Here is a 13890-nt window from a genome sequence, read left to right on the forward strand (position 1 = left end):
ATGCTGGTCCCCACAGCATTTCTTCCCTCTGCCCTGCAGGTCTTTGTTTTAATGCCCATTTCCCAGTGAGGCTTTCTCTGACAGTTCTTTTTTCTTTCTTTCTTTCTTTTAAGATCATTTTATTGAATCACTGTGAGATAGACCCTTACAAAGCTGTTCATGATTAGGTTTCAGTCATACAGTGTTCCAAAACCCATCTCTCTACCAGTGTATATTTCCCAGCACAGTGTCCCGGTTTCCCTCCTATCACCTCCCAGCCCCCAGCCTGACTCTTTGGCAGGTGCTTTTTTTCTTCTTCTCTCTCTCTTCCCCCCTCCCCCCACCCCCATTTGACATTGTCATTTGCAATACAGATACTGAAAGGTTTTCATGTATATCCCTTTACCTACTTTTAACACAGCTCTTGTCGCCCAGCGTGATCATTTTCAACTATTATTGTCCTAGTGGTCCTTTCTCTATCTTCCCTACCCTCTGCCCCCCTGAGAGGCCCAGACCCACAGGCCCAGCACTGGACATGCTCCAGCCTCCAGCTCTACTGCCACTGCTCTTTCCACGGGGCTGGCTTCCGAATGCCTCTGGGGTGCCAATGCTTCCTCCTGGCCAGACCAGGAGCCCCCCGAGAGAGGGAGTTTTGCCTGCATACATCCCCAGCAGCTGGAAGAGGGCTTGGCCTGTCGAAGGCTCTTCAATATCTGGGAATGAAAGAATGCGTGAATGAATAAAGGAATGTCTCACACAGACACCACCTCCCCTACCAAGCATTCTTTTCATCTCCGGTGCTATCACTACGCCTTCAGCACCATGGAAGTTCTTCTGGGACCCTTGGGTGTAGCCCTGACTTCCTCTGAAACACACATGGGGAATGGAAGAATGCCAGGTTTTCCTCCTGTGGTGGAGCTGAACCCAGCCTGGGGGACCTAGTAGGTGCTTAGTTAATGGGCATGGGAGGAAATCAGCTCATTCTCCAGAAGTAGGCCCTCTCCCCAGAGAAAGTCATGTGTGGCAGGGCCACTGAATACATGCACCTTTTCACTCTATCACTCTCCTCTCATCTCTCACTGCCACCTGGAGCTCTCCTCTGGGACGTCCTCCGCAGCCTGGTGTTTGGATCTGAACTCCCAGATGTTGTCCCCATGACAAGGAGCTGTTTCCCTAAGGCCCCCTACCTTGGGGAATTGCACCTTTCACCCTGTCCGGTGCTCATGCCTGAACCCTTGGGTCCATCCCCCTGGGTTGCTAAGTCCTATAAGATTCACTTCTCCAGCATCCCACTGAGATGCCCTGCCTGTGCTCCCCAGGGCCCTGCCTCCAGTCTCCTCTGGACTCATTCAGACTTTGGTGACTGTGTCCCACCAAAAGCATCTCAGTAGTTCCCGCTCTGCAGACCTTCTCAATGTCACAGCCACAGTGAACTTTCCGAGCTGCAAGTTTAATCCTATTTCTTCACTGCCTTTGATCCTGAAAATGAAGTGGGAGAGAAAAAAAAACAGCATGGAGGTGGGGGGGCCAGCATTCTAATCACTGACTAATGCTAGGTATTGTCACCTTAATTATCTTATTCTATTAATCACAACAAATCATTGTACAGAGAAGCGAAACGAGGGCTGGTGTTGGGGCGGGGGTGTGGAGGGCACAGATAGCTCTCAGAGCTCGAGGATGTGCTTTGCATAAAGGAGGTCCAGCTCCATCCCTGGCACTGCATGGTTCCTTCTGCCATGCACTGACCTCTGAGCACTGAGCCAAGAGTAGACCAAGCACCACCAGGTGTGCACCCTTTTCCTCTAAAGAAAAGAAACAGAGAAGCTTAAGAAATAAATCTCATGGCTGTGAAATTCAAATTAGAAGACATCGTTGTTCCTGAAATTCATTTCTTTGGTTGTTTTGTGTGGGGGTCACACCCTGTGGTGTTCAGGGCTTACCCGTGGCTCTGTGCTCAGGAATCACTCCACATGGGCTCAGGGAGCATATAGCATGCCGGGAATCAAATGCAGCTTGGCCGTGTGCAAGACAAGCACCCTCCCAGCTGTACTATTGCTCTGGTCCCCTGAAATTCATTTCTTTCCAAATTTTCCCCCTCTGTTTCCAAATCTTATGTGTCCAGCATTTTCTGTCACATGATCCCTTCTAGTTTCACTACAATTACCTTCCATTTCTCTTGATTTTCCCTGTGATAAACTATCTAGAGTTACTTATCTTAGACATGCCTTATATTTAGTGTATATTTAGTGACTGGAGTTGACATGTGGTTCTCTCTTCCCTAAAATAGCTTTCTCTCCCTTTTTCTTCTGACCTATGAACACCTATTTATCTCTCAAATCCCAGCTCTAGTAGTACTTTTCCTATTAACTTTTCCCCAATGGACTCATGGAAAGAATTAGCCAGTTTTCCAAATCCTCAAAGTATGACTTTTACTCTAGGGTGACAGAAGGGTAGAGTGGCCAGGAGCAGAGTCACCGGAATTAACTGTTCAACAGAGAACAACTTCTTTCTTCGTTACAAAATGTATTACCTTCTACAAGTGGCAGAATCCCTTAGTGCCTTGGTTTCCTTGTCAGTAAATGAGAACAATACTTCACAGGCTCATCGTGAGGATTAGATGGAATATGTGGAGTAGTTAGGATGATGCCTGGTGTATTATAAGTGTTCAACAAGTTCTAGCTCTTATTATTGTCCCTCTGCTCCTACTGATACACATATTTGAGCTGTGCACCTGCCTTTTCCCTTCCTTATAATTTAGCCCCTATCTCCCACACAGCACATGCTACAGTGTATCCTAATCACTGGCTGCAAGAAAGCCAGCTTGCGAAGCTGGAGTGACTTCTCCTGGTAAGTGGCTTCAAACCAAGCCCTACAGTCACAGAAAAGCCCATGCAAAGACTGTGCTCTTCATGCATCTATATCAGGACACATTCCTATGCTTCTTGATGGTTTTTGATTGATTTGTTTTTAAATTGGGGGGTTACATCTCTGGCTTTGTTCAGGGCTTACTCCTGGCTCTGCACTCAGAGATCACTTCTGATGCGTCTCAAGGGACCATATGTAATTCCAGGAATTGAACCCAGGGCAGCCACATGCAAGGCAAGTGCATTACCCCTGTACTTTCTCTCCAGCCTCACCTCAGATCATTTTTCCTGAATGTCGTCATCAAGTCTCAGCTGGGAATAGGCTGGATCCGTGAGGCTGGGAGCAGTTGACCATGCAGGGAGAGTAAAACATGACCCCTGCCCCGGAAACTCACAGTGAGAATGGGAGCGGTTACTGGGGTCAGTGCAAGGCCTCGTGTCTAAAGGGAGACATGAGACTGGGGGGCTCAGAGTGTGATTATGGGGCGGGGGGGGCAGGTAGGGAAGCATTGGCATCGATGATGTCCCACAGATGGCACTGGCCTAGGATCTCAAGCATCAGAATGACTCTGAGCAGGTCTTAGGCAGAAGGATTGGCCAGGCTCCTGACAGGAGTCTGAACAGACACCACACTGGAAACTAGATCTACCTGGGACTGGGCAGGTGGCAAGATGGTGGGGATCATGCCAGGCTGTGAGGGTTCTGGAAAGTCCTTGGGGTTTTACCCTGAGGAGCTGCCCTGAGTCCTTGTCTCGGCTGAGGTCTCCTAAAACCCAGGGGAAGGAAGCGTCCAATTTACTGAAGTGAGGGCAGGGAATTGCTAATTTCTCTCCTCCCCAGTCTTCCAGGAATAGCAGGCACAGTCAAGAGTGTGGCCCACCGGGCAGAGTTCAACTCTCACTCAAGGGCCGTGGGACCCCAATCGGCTTTGTTCACCCTTCCTGCGCCTTGATCTCCAACTTGGGTCCATGAGTGCTTCAAACTTGATGTTCTCTGAACAGCCGTGGCACGTGGCAAGGGCTGTTAGTCTCAATGAGCCACTTCCGTGTAGGAGCCTGTCCCATCCCATCTCTCTCTCAGGTCCCAGCGCCCTCTCTGCCTGCTGGGGGCCTGTCCAGGGTGAGGCCCAGGTAAGAGCCAGGGCCTGTGCACTGGGCCCACTGACGGGAGCCTCTTGTGTCTGTGCCCACAGCCGACGATGCCTGTGGCGGGACCCTGCGGGGCCAGAGTGGCATCATCGCCAGCCCCCACTTCCCCTCGGAGTACCAGAACAATGCCGACTGCACGTGGACCATCCTGGCCGAGCTGGGGGACACCATCGCCCTGGTCTTCATTGACTTCCAGCTGGAGGATGGGTATGACTTCCTGGAAGTCACGGGCACCGAAGGCTCCTCTCTCTGGTAAGCAACACCTCTGCTCTTCCCACATCGTGACTAGTGGGCGTGGAGTGGGAGGGGAGGGCCTGCTCAGAACCTGGACTTGAGGCCAAGGACCTCTTGGCCACTTCTCCACCTACTGTCAGAGAGTTTTTGAGCTCGCATGGCATTTTCAGAGTGGAGTTGATTTTGACAGGGATTGCAGTTATCTGAAGCAGGTTCTTGCTAGTTTAGGATGGACCCTGGTTAACTCACTTGCCTTGGGCCTAAGGGAATTCTGGTCTCTGGACATGGATAGTTTTGGTGAAATGACTAGAAACCGTTTTCTCATTGTGGAAGGTGCGTGTCTGTGTACAGCAGCCCACAGAGGGCCCTGAAGCATCCGTGGGGCTCATTCTCCCACCTGGGGGCAGGAAAGACCCTCAGCCCTGGTGCTGATGGGAAGTGTGGTCCTTGCTCCTGACATGGCTAGCAAACTCAGCTCCTCTGTGGAGGGGAGCCACGTGTGATGGGCCAGGAAGAGGGGCAAGACCAAGACTTTCTCTCAGACTCTCTCTCGGGTCTAGCGGTGGTTGTCTCTGGAACTGGGACCCACAAGAAGTTTGTGAGCTGAGACGCTGAGGTCATGAACTGAAGTGTCCAGTCTCTCGTCTGGGAGACAAGCTGAGCAGGCTGTGGGTAGCATTTAGAACACTCTCTCCAGTTGTCTTTCTGGCTGTGTCATCAGGATGACGGCATCACATTGAGGGGGCTGTTGTTAGCTCCCCCAGGAGCCGACTGGCCTGAGGGCAGCGTTGACCCTGCCAGATGAGGACAGTGACTCTGCAGCCTCCAGGCGTCAGCAGGGGGAGGGCAGCTGGACCCGAGTGAAATCGAAGTGGGAGTGGCGAGAGTGAGGCAGGGAAGGGGCCCAGGGAAGACAGAGTCAGTTTCCAGGGGCTGGGACGTCTGAGGGGAAGGAGTCATTAGGAGACAGGCTCCTCCTCTAGGTCTTTTCTGTCAGGTCTCATCCATACCAGCCCATGAGGAATGTCCCTCTGAGGAGCCCATAGTCAGACAACTGCTTGGCAGCAACCAACAGGGACTCTTGGATGACAGGGAGAACATGGGAACAAACCCCTTCAAGTACAGACTCTGGGAGTAAGGGTCAGAGTAAGCTGGAGGGCTCCATTTTCTGGTTGCAGTGGAAGCAGTCTTGGTTTCTTCAGCTTGCCCTGTGGATGTGGCCCAGGATGGGTGGAGAGAAGCTCTGGGGAGTGAAGCCATCACCTGCCCAATGGAGGTGAGGTCCCGCCTGCCCTCTCGGGGATCCCTGGCTGTGTGGGACAGGCAGTCAGACTGAATCTGTGCATGAGCCTTTCAAGCCCTAACCAGGCTGAGCGGGAGAGGGTCCCAGCAGGAGAACACCGCAACTCGTCTCCCCAAGGTTTATCTCTACTGGAGGAGGCCGAGCTTCTGGAGGGACATAGGTAGGGCCATGGTGAGAAAGGAAGGGAACAGTGAACTACCGAAGCAGATTACTGGACTCAGTTCTGGTGATCAGTGGGGTGAGAGCTGTCAATGGCCAATTCATCCTCATATCTAACCTGCTCCGTTTATAGACCTTCCATTCCCCACCACCTTTGGTAAAATGCCCATTTTTCTCATTGGATTATAGACACTTCTTATGGAAGATTTAAAATGCTATGGCTATTTAAAATGAATAACAAATATTAAAATTTTGATATTCCCCTCAATGGCCTTTTTCATTTGCCTAGGGCAAGCTAACTGGCTACACACACACACACACACACACACACACACACACACACACACACACAATTTAGGCATTTTTAACTTCTAATTTTATTTATTAATATATTTATCTGGTTTGGAGGCCAGCCCCGACAGTGTTCGGGCTCTTGTGCTCTCAGATTTCTCTGAGATTTCTCTCTGATATACTCAGAATCGCATACGGGACTGGGGATCCAACCAGGATCAGCTGTCTACAAGGCAAGCCCCTTAATCCCCACACTCTCTCTAGATTTAACTCAGCACTTTTATCATGCATTTTCCCCTCTATCATTATAAATGCCTGTGAAATATAATAGGTGTGATAATACCGTCCTTCATTGAACATTTGTTATCAATGCATAGCCGGCTGGCTCTTAGCTCTTGCAGTCATAATTTCATCTGATAAAAACCCTATGGGATCGCTTCACACATGAGGAAAATGAGGCCGGAGAGGTTAGATCCTTGCTTAAAGCCGCATGGCTCCTCGGGAGCAGGGCTGTGGCGTCTGGGCAGCGTTTCTTGCAGACGTGGCTTGGTTTGTGCAGTAACCCTCACTAGGTCATCCCTATAAACAGGTACTAAGACGGGTCTCCCTGCTATTTCCCTCCTTCCAGCCCAAGGCCTCTTCCACCCACTTGTTTATCCATAGGCCAAATGGCCTCCCACAGCTTCTGCCCCCCAGGTGTGAGTCTACAGTGTCCAAACTTCTGAAGTGAAACAAATCTGAAAGAGTATTCCTTTTCCTATTAAGTCACTCAGTGGGGAAGGAATTAAGCAGAGGAAATCGTTAGGGGACTCATTCAGAACTCTTTGCTATAAGATTAAATTATAATTATTTACAGGGATGGTGTCACCACTGCCAGGCAGGATGCATTTGTCGGTCTGATTTATACTTGCCTGGCAATTATGGATGTACTCACTTGGAAGCTCAGGGCGTCTGTGTAGAAAGCCTGTTCTCCCTGCCTGCCCCTCTCCCCATGGACCCCTGGACTGGTGTGAAGACGTGACGCTCCAGTTTTGAAGCTTACTGCTTCTCTCATCATCCAGGGAGATTTCAGGATGTTCTGTACCCAGGCCTGAGCACAGGAGATACCCCGTTAGCGGAGATTTGAATAACAAGGCACCCTTAACCCTTTGGAAGTACTTTCCAGAGAAAAATACCTACAGCTTCATTTAGTGGAAAGCGAAGGTTTGGAGGACAGATTTAGGGGAAGGTGTCCTGAAAGGTCCCTTCTGCAGCTTTTACTCCCTTCCCACTCTCCAAATGGTCTAACCACAGAGAGCTTTAATTAGGGGTTCCAGATGTTTATATTTCATGGGCTGATGAAATGGCTAATTTGGAAAAATGTCAGGTTGATTTTTTTTTTACTTTGCCAAGTAAAGATATTAGAGAAAATCTTGCCAACTCTTCAGAATGTTAATTCATAAGACAAAGGATAACTCAAAGCAAAAAATGCAGCAAACTTCAGTGGTAGACCCCTGTGACACTCATGTCCCAGGAAATGGTTCACCTCTCAGTACAACCTCTCCTGTCTGGTTGGCTGTTCCAGGACCAGCTTCTGGGAATTCAACAATGTACGCTTTGAACAACACAGTTTGTTACTATGGTGAGCACTGAACCCTGTAACTCTGGCATGTTGAGAGAGTTCCAAGTACTTTAGACTTACTATCCGTAATGTTAATTGCTTTGTATGTGTGATTGAATATGAACAAAAACAGGGTTCGTTTTGGCTCAAGGGCTATAATCCAGATAGATGTGGTATTACTCCCCACTATACACATACTCACATGCACATACACACCTATATACACATGTATGTAGATACAGAGTCATATGTATGCACTCACATGCACACTCATGCACACACATGCTCACATATGCATACATGCACACGTATCATGTATATACGTACATATTCAGAGAATCACACATACACTCACACAGAGAGCCAGATCACCCCGACACACATCCCTCCAAGCCCCACACCAGACAGACATCTCCGAACCCACCCCTGGCACATCCCACTGCATGCCCAGTTCTCTGAGGAGCCAGATAAACTCTTGCTGGTGTGTTCAACGGGGTAGGGAGTATGGCTCTTTCTTTGTTCTGCTCTGACCCATTCAGTCGTCTCTGACCATCTTGGGGCACTGGGCTTTGGGGATGCTGAAAATTCTCCTAAGAGCTGAGGTTGTGGGTCTCTGGGTGATATCAGGATTGTGTTCCTAGAGCATGCAGGGATTGTTGCCAAGGCCCACTTACAGAGCCCATCTCTCCACTGTGGGAAAGGAAGTGTGCGGAGGAGTCCCAAGAAGCTTCTAGACCTGGGATGTCTCCCCTCCTCCCACTGTGCTGTGCCCTGAACTCTCCATGAGCTTCTCCAGGTCCTTCCTCTGAACCACAGGAAGGAGAGAACAGAGACCTTCCCTCGTGCCTGCCTGTCCTGCTGGCACTGTAAGGATGGGTTCTGGCAGGTGCCTGCAGAGTGGGCACTGACCCCCCTCTGGGAACTACCTGGAGAAAGCAGAGTAGGAGTCAGAGAGGGGCTCACGCCCATGCCTCTCAAAAGCTGTGCAGTCTGAGGAGAGCCACAGAGCACATTGAAGGGACTCAGCTCTCAGCACGAGGGGCAGGGCAGGGCATGGTGGGTGTCACTCTGTGCCCCTAGCAGGTGTCACAGTCCTGAGGGCTGGCCAGTTTGGGCTGCAGTCTTGGAGGGGAAAAGGGCCGATGAAGCCTCTGCAGCACCTCAGAGCCTGGTTAGACACCCCCCCACCCCCCACCACCCCCGTCAGACCCCTCTGTCTTCTTCCCCAGGTCATCTTCCCAGACTCTAGCACTCTCTCCCTGGGCGGAGATACAAGCCCAGGCTTTCAGCTGCTCAGCTTCCTGGGTACTTGCTGCAACCCTCATGCTGAATTTGAGAAATTGCCCCGGGTCAGGCTGGACATTGCCCTGGAGAACAGAACTCTGGTGGGGGTAGGGGGTGTTGAAAGTGTGCTTTGATGGAGCCCTCTTCTCCACCTGGACCCAGCTGGAAGTAGCCAGTTAGCTACTTTGGGAAAGGGAAGGAAAGGGAAGGAAAGGGAAGGGGAGGGAAGGGGAGGGGAGGGGAGGGGAGGGAAGGGGAGGGGAGGGGAGGGGAGGGGAGGGGAGGGGAGGGGAGGGGAGGGGAGGGGAGGGGAGGGGAGGGAAGGGAAGGGAGGGGAGGGGAGGGGAGGGGAGGGGAGGGGAGGGAAGGGAAGGGAAGGGAAGGGAAGGGGAGGGAAGGGAAGGGAAGGGAAGGGAAGGGAAGGGAAGGGAAGGGAAGGGAAGGGAAGGGAAGGGAAGGGAAGGGAAGAAGGAAGGAAGTGGAGGGGAGGGGAGGGGAGGGAAGGGGAGGGGAGGGGAGGGGAGGGGAGGGAAGGGAAGGGAAGGGAAGGGAAGGGAAGGGAAGGGAAGGGAAGGGAAGGGAAGGGAAGGGAAGGGAAGGGAAGGGAAGGGAAGGGAAGGGAAGGGAAGGGAAGGGAAGGGAAGGGAAGGGAAGGGAAGGGAAGGGAAGGGAAGGGAAGGGAAGGGAAGGGAAGGGAAGGGAAGGGAAGGGAAGGGAAGGGAAGGGAAGGGAAGGGAAGGGAAGGGAAGGGAAGGGGAAGACAAATAACTCAGCTTGGCCAGCTCTACACAAGACAGACATCCCCCCTCCCAAACTGCTCTGTGCAAAGCTAGAAGCCAAGGGCTTTTGTGGGGGTTAGACACAGCAGAGTAGAAGCAGATGAAATCAGGGGCAGACAGGCTGTCAGGCCATTGTGTAAATCAGGGAGAGGAAGACGAGGGCTTCTCTCAGACATGGGGGCATGGTCTATGACATGAGGGGGAAGTCTCTGAGACATGAGAGAAGGGTCTCTAGGACAGGAGGAGGTATTCTGAGATGTGAGGGGAGGGTCTGTGTGGCACGAGGGGAGGGTCTGTGTCCTGAGGGAAGGTCCGTGTGGCATGAGGGGTGATCTGTGATATGAGGGAGGCCGTGTGTGACAGGAGGCAGAGAGGCTGCTCTGGGCCTGCTGCAGCTTTACACGCCTTCCCCTCGTGGCTCTCCTCTTCCTCTGCTTCTTTTCTTTCCCTGGGCACATTCTTCCTAGGCAGGGAGACAAGGCCTGGCAGAGCCAGGGTCTCACCCGCACCCGATTGAAGCCACCCTAGACTCTGGGGTCAGGAACAGCCTCTGCCCAAAGGATTTCTGTGTTGATGGCAGAAGTGTCCCCCCACCACCCCTGCCCTGCCCAAGTTGTTGGTCGTCCCCTCTATGGTCAGCCTCTTTATGCTCCTGGATCTGTCTCCCCCACCAACTTCACTCATGATGTGTTTTGCTCTGAATATTGGGGGTCTGTTTGCCTGTTCTTATCCCCAACTCCCCACCTTGTTAGTATGTGACCAAAGGGCTTCCATAGAACAGTGTTGTCAGGAAAGCAAGACGCGCCTGCTCGGCTTCCTGGGCTGCTGTGGGGCAGCAGGGCCTGAGGCAGCGGCTGTGCGGGTGGTTTTGATGAGGGACAAAGGGCATAAAGGGGATCATCACTCTAGAACCGGTCCTGGACTGGGGCTGCTGGCTAGTGTGGGCCTCCTGGTCCCTGAGATAGAGAGTGGAGAAGAGGTCTCAGTTTGCTGGAGAAAAGGTTCTTCCCACAGGCCAACCTTTGGGCTGCCTCTGGGCTCTGAAGTGGATTAGTTCTCCTTTCTGCTGGGCTTCCCGTGCCCTCCCTCGGGCGCGAGAAGGAACCTCCACAGTCAGTCTGCTTTGAGGAAGAGATCTGGACAAACCTAAGCTCTGGATCCAGCAACCAATGAATGAGTTTTAGCGTTAGATTTCCTCCATTCATCTATCTCACAGGAGCTCTGAGGGTTTACTGCCCCCTGTTCCCTTTCATTTACTTGTTTACTTTCAATTTTATAGGTGGGGATACATATATACACACACATACACACATGCTCACGTGCACACACACACACACTATTTTTACAGGCATACCATTTGAATATTTCTCACTCTAAAGTCTACCTCCTCTTACAAAACCTTATTTCAGTTATTAAGCATTTTACTCATGGAAGCCGAACCAGCCAGATTCATTTGATCTCAGTGACTTAACTAGATATTTCATTCAGGAACCATTAGATTCAAATATAATTAGAATGCGAACAGCAGGCCAATAGGGATTTGTTAAGAATAAACCATTCCGTTATTTATTCATTCACATATACTTTATCAAACCACTGGCTTCGATCATTCCTGTTCCTTTGTGACTTTCTCCCTGTCTATTTTGGACAATTTTTTATTAGGCACCTATGAACTAGACTTTCCCAGGTGCTAGGAAGACAAAGACACAGCCCTTCCTAAAGGGTTCATTATTCGGTTCCCAAATGTTTACGTAAGAGTCGCACACCATGCAGGGATCCAGAGCTCACAGTCAGAATCGAGGGGCAGAGTATAATTAAATGCTTTACAATATCATGTATTTTTCTAAGAAGTATAAAGAAGTTCCCATAGGGACTACAAAGAGAAATGTAAAGTGAAGATTCTTCTGATTCAAGAAATAGAAACGTACCTCCAGCTGTCTCATGCTAAAAAGACAGTGTTCGGACTGGGGATATGGCTCCATGGTAGAGCATTTGCCTCGGATGTATGAAGCCTAGGGCTCAGTCACGGACACTGCAAAAAGTGCAAAAACAAGAGAGTATTCACAAAGGGGATGTGTTTGGCTCCTGCAGCTGCAAAGTTTAGGGGTTGGCTTCAGGGGAACTAAGGCACACAAACCATCTCCTCTGGAATCTGTTTCCCCATCCATGGGCCCCTTCACTTGCTTCCCCCATAAGGTAGCAAAGGGGCATCCCCCACACATGCCATCCCACTGATCTGCCTTCCCAGCAGACAGTGAAGGTGTCTTTCCCATCCTCCAGATGACCCTGGACCAAATGGCACCCAATGGCTCACATACTCCACCCTCAACACCTGTGCAGCTAGAGGAGATTGTCGGCGCCAGCTCCCAATGTTGTGATTGGTGGAGCCAGAGAGCTAATACCTGGGTATGGCACTTGCATGTGGCTAACAGCTTAGACACCCCATTATGGTCCTCTTAGCTGCTCCAGGAGCAATAGCCAGGAGTAAGCCCTGAGCATAGCTGGTGTGACCCAACCACTCCCCACCAAAAAAAAACAAAAACCGAAAACCAAAAAGCCAACAACAAACCTCATGATTAGGAGGAGGGGTGGCTCATCTAAGAAGCAGTGGGTTACTAGGAAGACAAAAACAAAGTCTTTCCCGCACCCCTGCAATGCTGAGGGCCTTCTCATCATGGAAGAGACTCAGCTGGGGAGTCGCAAAGGGTGGGCACTTTGAGTTGCTAGCGGCATGGAACGGCCAAAAAGCCCCCTTGTGTTTGGGCTCAGCAAGAGGGGCACAGGGTGCAGGAGAGGAGATGAGGGGTGGACAAGAGCTGGGTCTGAGAGCTGCTCGTCCATCCCTGGGCTCAGAAGGCTCATGGACTGCAGAAAACTGTCGAGGAGTGTTCCTAGATCAGTGTCTCTGAATTCAAACCAACTCCCACTAGGATGCTCGGAGACCAGCCCTAGAGCTTGTCCGTGGCCTCTTGGGTCAACGACCCAGCCTTGAACAGCAGCTGGCATGGTATGGCAAAGAGGGGGTGACAACTACAACATCTCAACCAGAGCCAGCAGGACGGCAATCAGCAGAATTGGAATCAGCAGGGCTGTGTCCATGGGAAAGTGGGGGATGAAGGAAGCAGAGGAGAGAGGAGTATGCAGTGATTCCCTGGCTCCTGGCCAGATGGCTGTCCCCGTGGACAGAACGGGACTGGAGCAGGAGAGGATGGTGGTGCCTGGGGTGTCACCGAGGAGCTGCACCAGTGTCTCCTTCCTCAGCAGTATCTCCTCCATCGGCACAGTCAGCCTTGCCAGCTCCACCTTTATTAACATCCCTCCATCACCCCCACTGAATTCACTCTAACAAATGACGCAGGTTCTTCCAGTGTCGGATCCTGGACTTGGCACTGAGTGTACAATGGCAGAGAAGATAGATAAAGCCACTGCTGCCTTTGTAGAACTTCCGGTCTGTTTCAGGGAGGCTGATGTTAATAACACAATCCCCAAATAAATGTAAAATACAATGGTGATGCGATACCACAAAGGAAATAAAGAAGATGGGAGTAAATGGGCACAGGGACCTTCTTAAGATACAAGGTCCGAGGGACAGAGATAGTACAGCCAATAGGGCATTTGCCTTGCATGCTCCCAACCTGGATTTAATTTGCAGCATCCCATATGGTTTCTCAAGTACTGTTTGCAATGATCCCTGAGTACAGAGCCAGGAGGAAGTCCTGATCAAAGCCAGATGTGCCCCAAACATTTAAAATAATAATAATTTTTTCAAGATACCAGGCTCAGGACCAGAGAGATAGTACAGGGGTAAAGTCATTTGTGGCACACTTGGGTTTGAACCTCAACATCCCATATGGTTCCCTGAGCCAGAAGTGATCCCTGAGCATAGAGCCGGGTCTAAGCCCTGAGCAGTACCACATGTGGCCCAAACTAACTCCCCAAAGCCCTGCAAGAGAGATAGGCTGAGGAGAAGCTGCTTTGAAGGTGTATGTTTCTATCTTGACAGTTGAGAAGGTATTACCATAAGAGGCACTTGGAGAGCAGAGTTCAAGACCAAGGGACTCACCTATATAAGCCCTACTTGCCCTTCAGCCTCATACACAGAACTAGGATAAGCCTACATCTGCCTGCAGGGGTTTTAGCCTATCTGAATATCAGGAGCAAAGAAAGGTCAAAGTCTCAAGCTAGCAAAGATGCTTAGGAAGCAGCTGGCGACTGAACTCCATGTCCTCTTGACCCACTAAGAAGATGG

The 13890-nt window shown here is 50.8% G+C and overlaps 1 protein-coding gene across 1 annotated transcript in view; it reads left to right on the forward strand.

The window, feature by feature from the left end:
• CSMD2 (CUB and Sushi multiple domains 2) overlaps window positions 1-13890 on the forward strand; it is a 608999-nt gene that overhangs the window by 211350 nt on the left and 383759 nt on the right. The window contains exon 5 of the mRNA XM_055138092.1: window positions 4036-4243. Coding sequence (XP_054994067.1) covers window positions 4036-4243 — 208 coding nt within the window. The remainder of the gene's footprint in view (window positions 1-4035; window positions 4244-13890) is intronic.

This window comes from Sorex araneus, chromosome 5 (genome assembly GCF_027595985.1).
Source record: "Sorex araneus isolate mSorAra2 chromosome 5, mSorAra2.pri, whole genome shotgun sequence".
Classification (NCBI taxonomy): domain Eukaryota; kingdom Metazoa; phylum Chordata; class Mammalia; order Eulipotyphla; family Soricidae; genus Sorex; species Sorex araneus.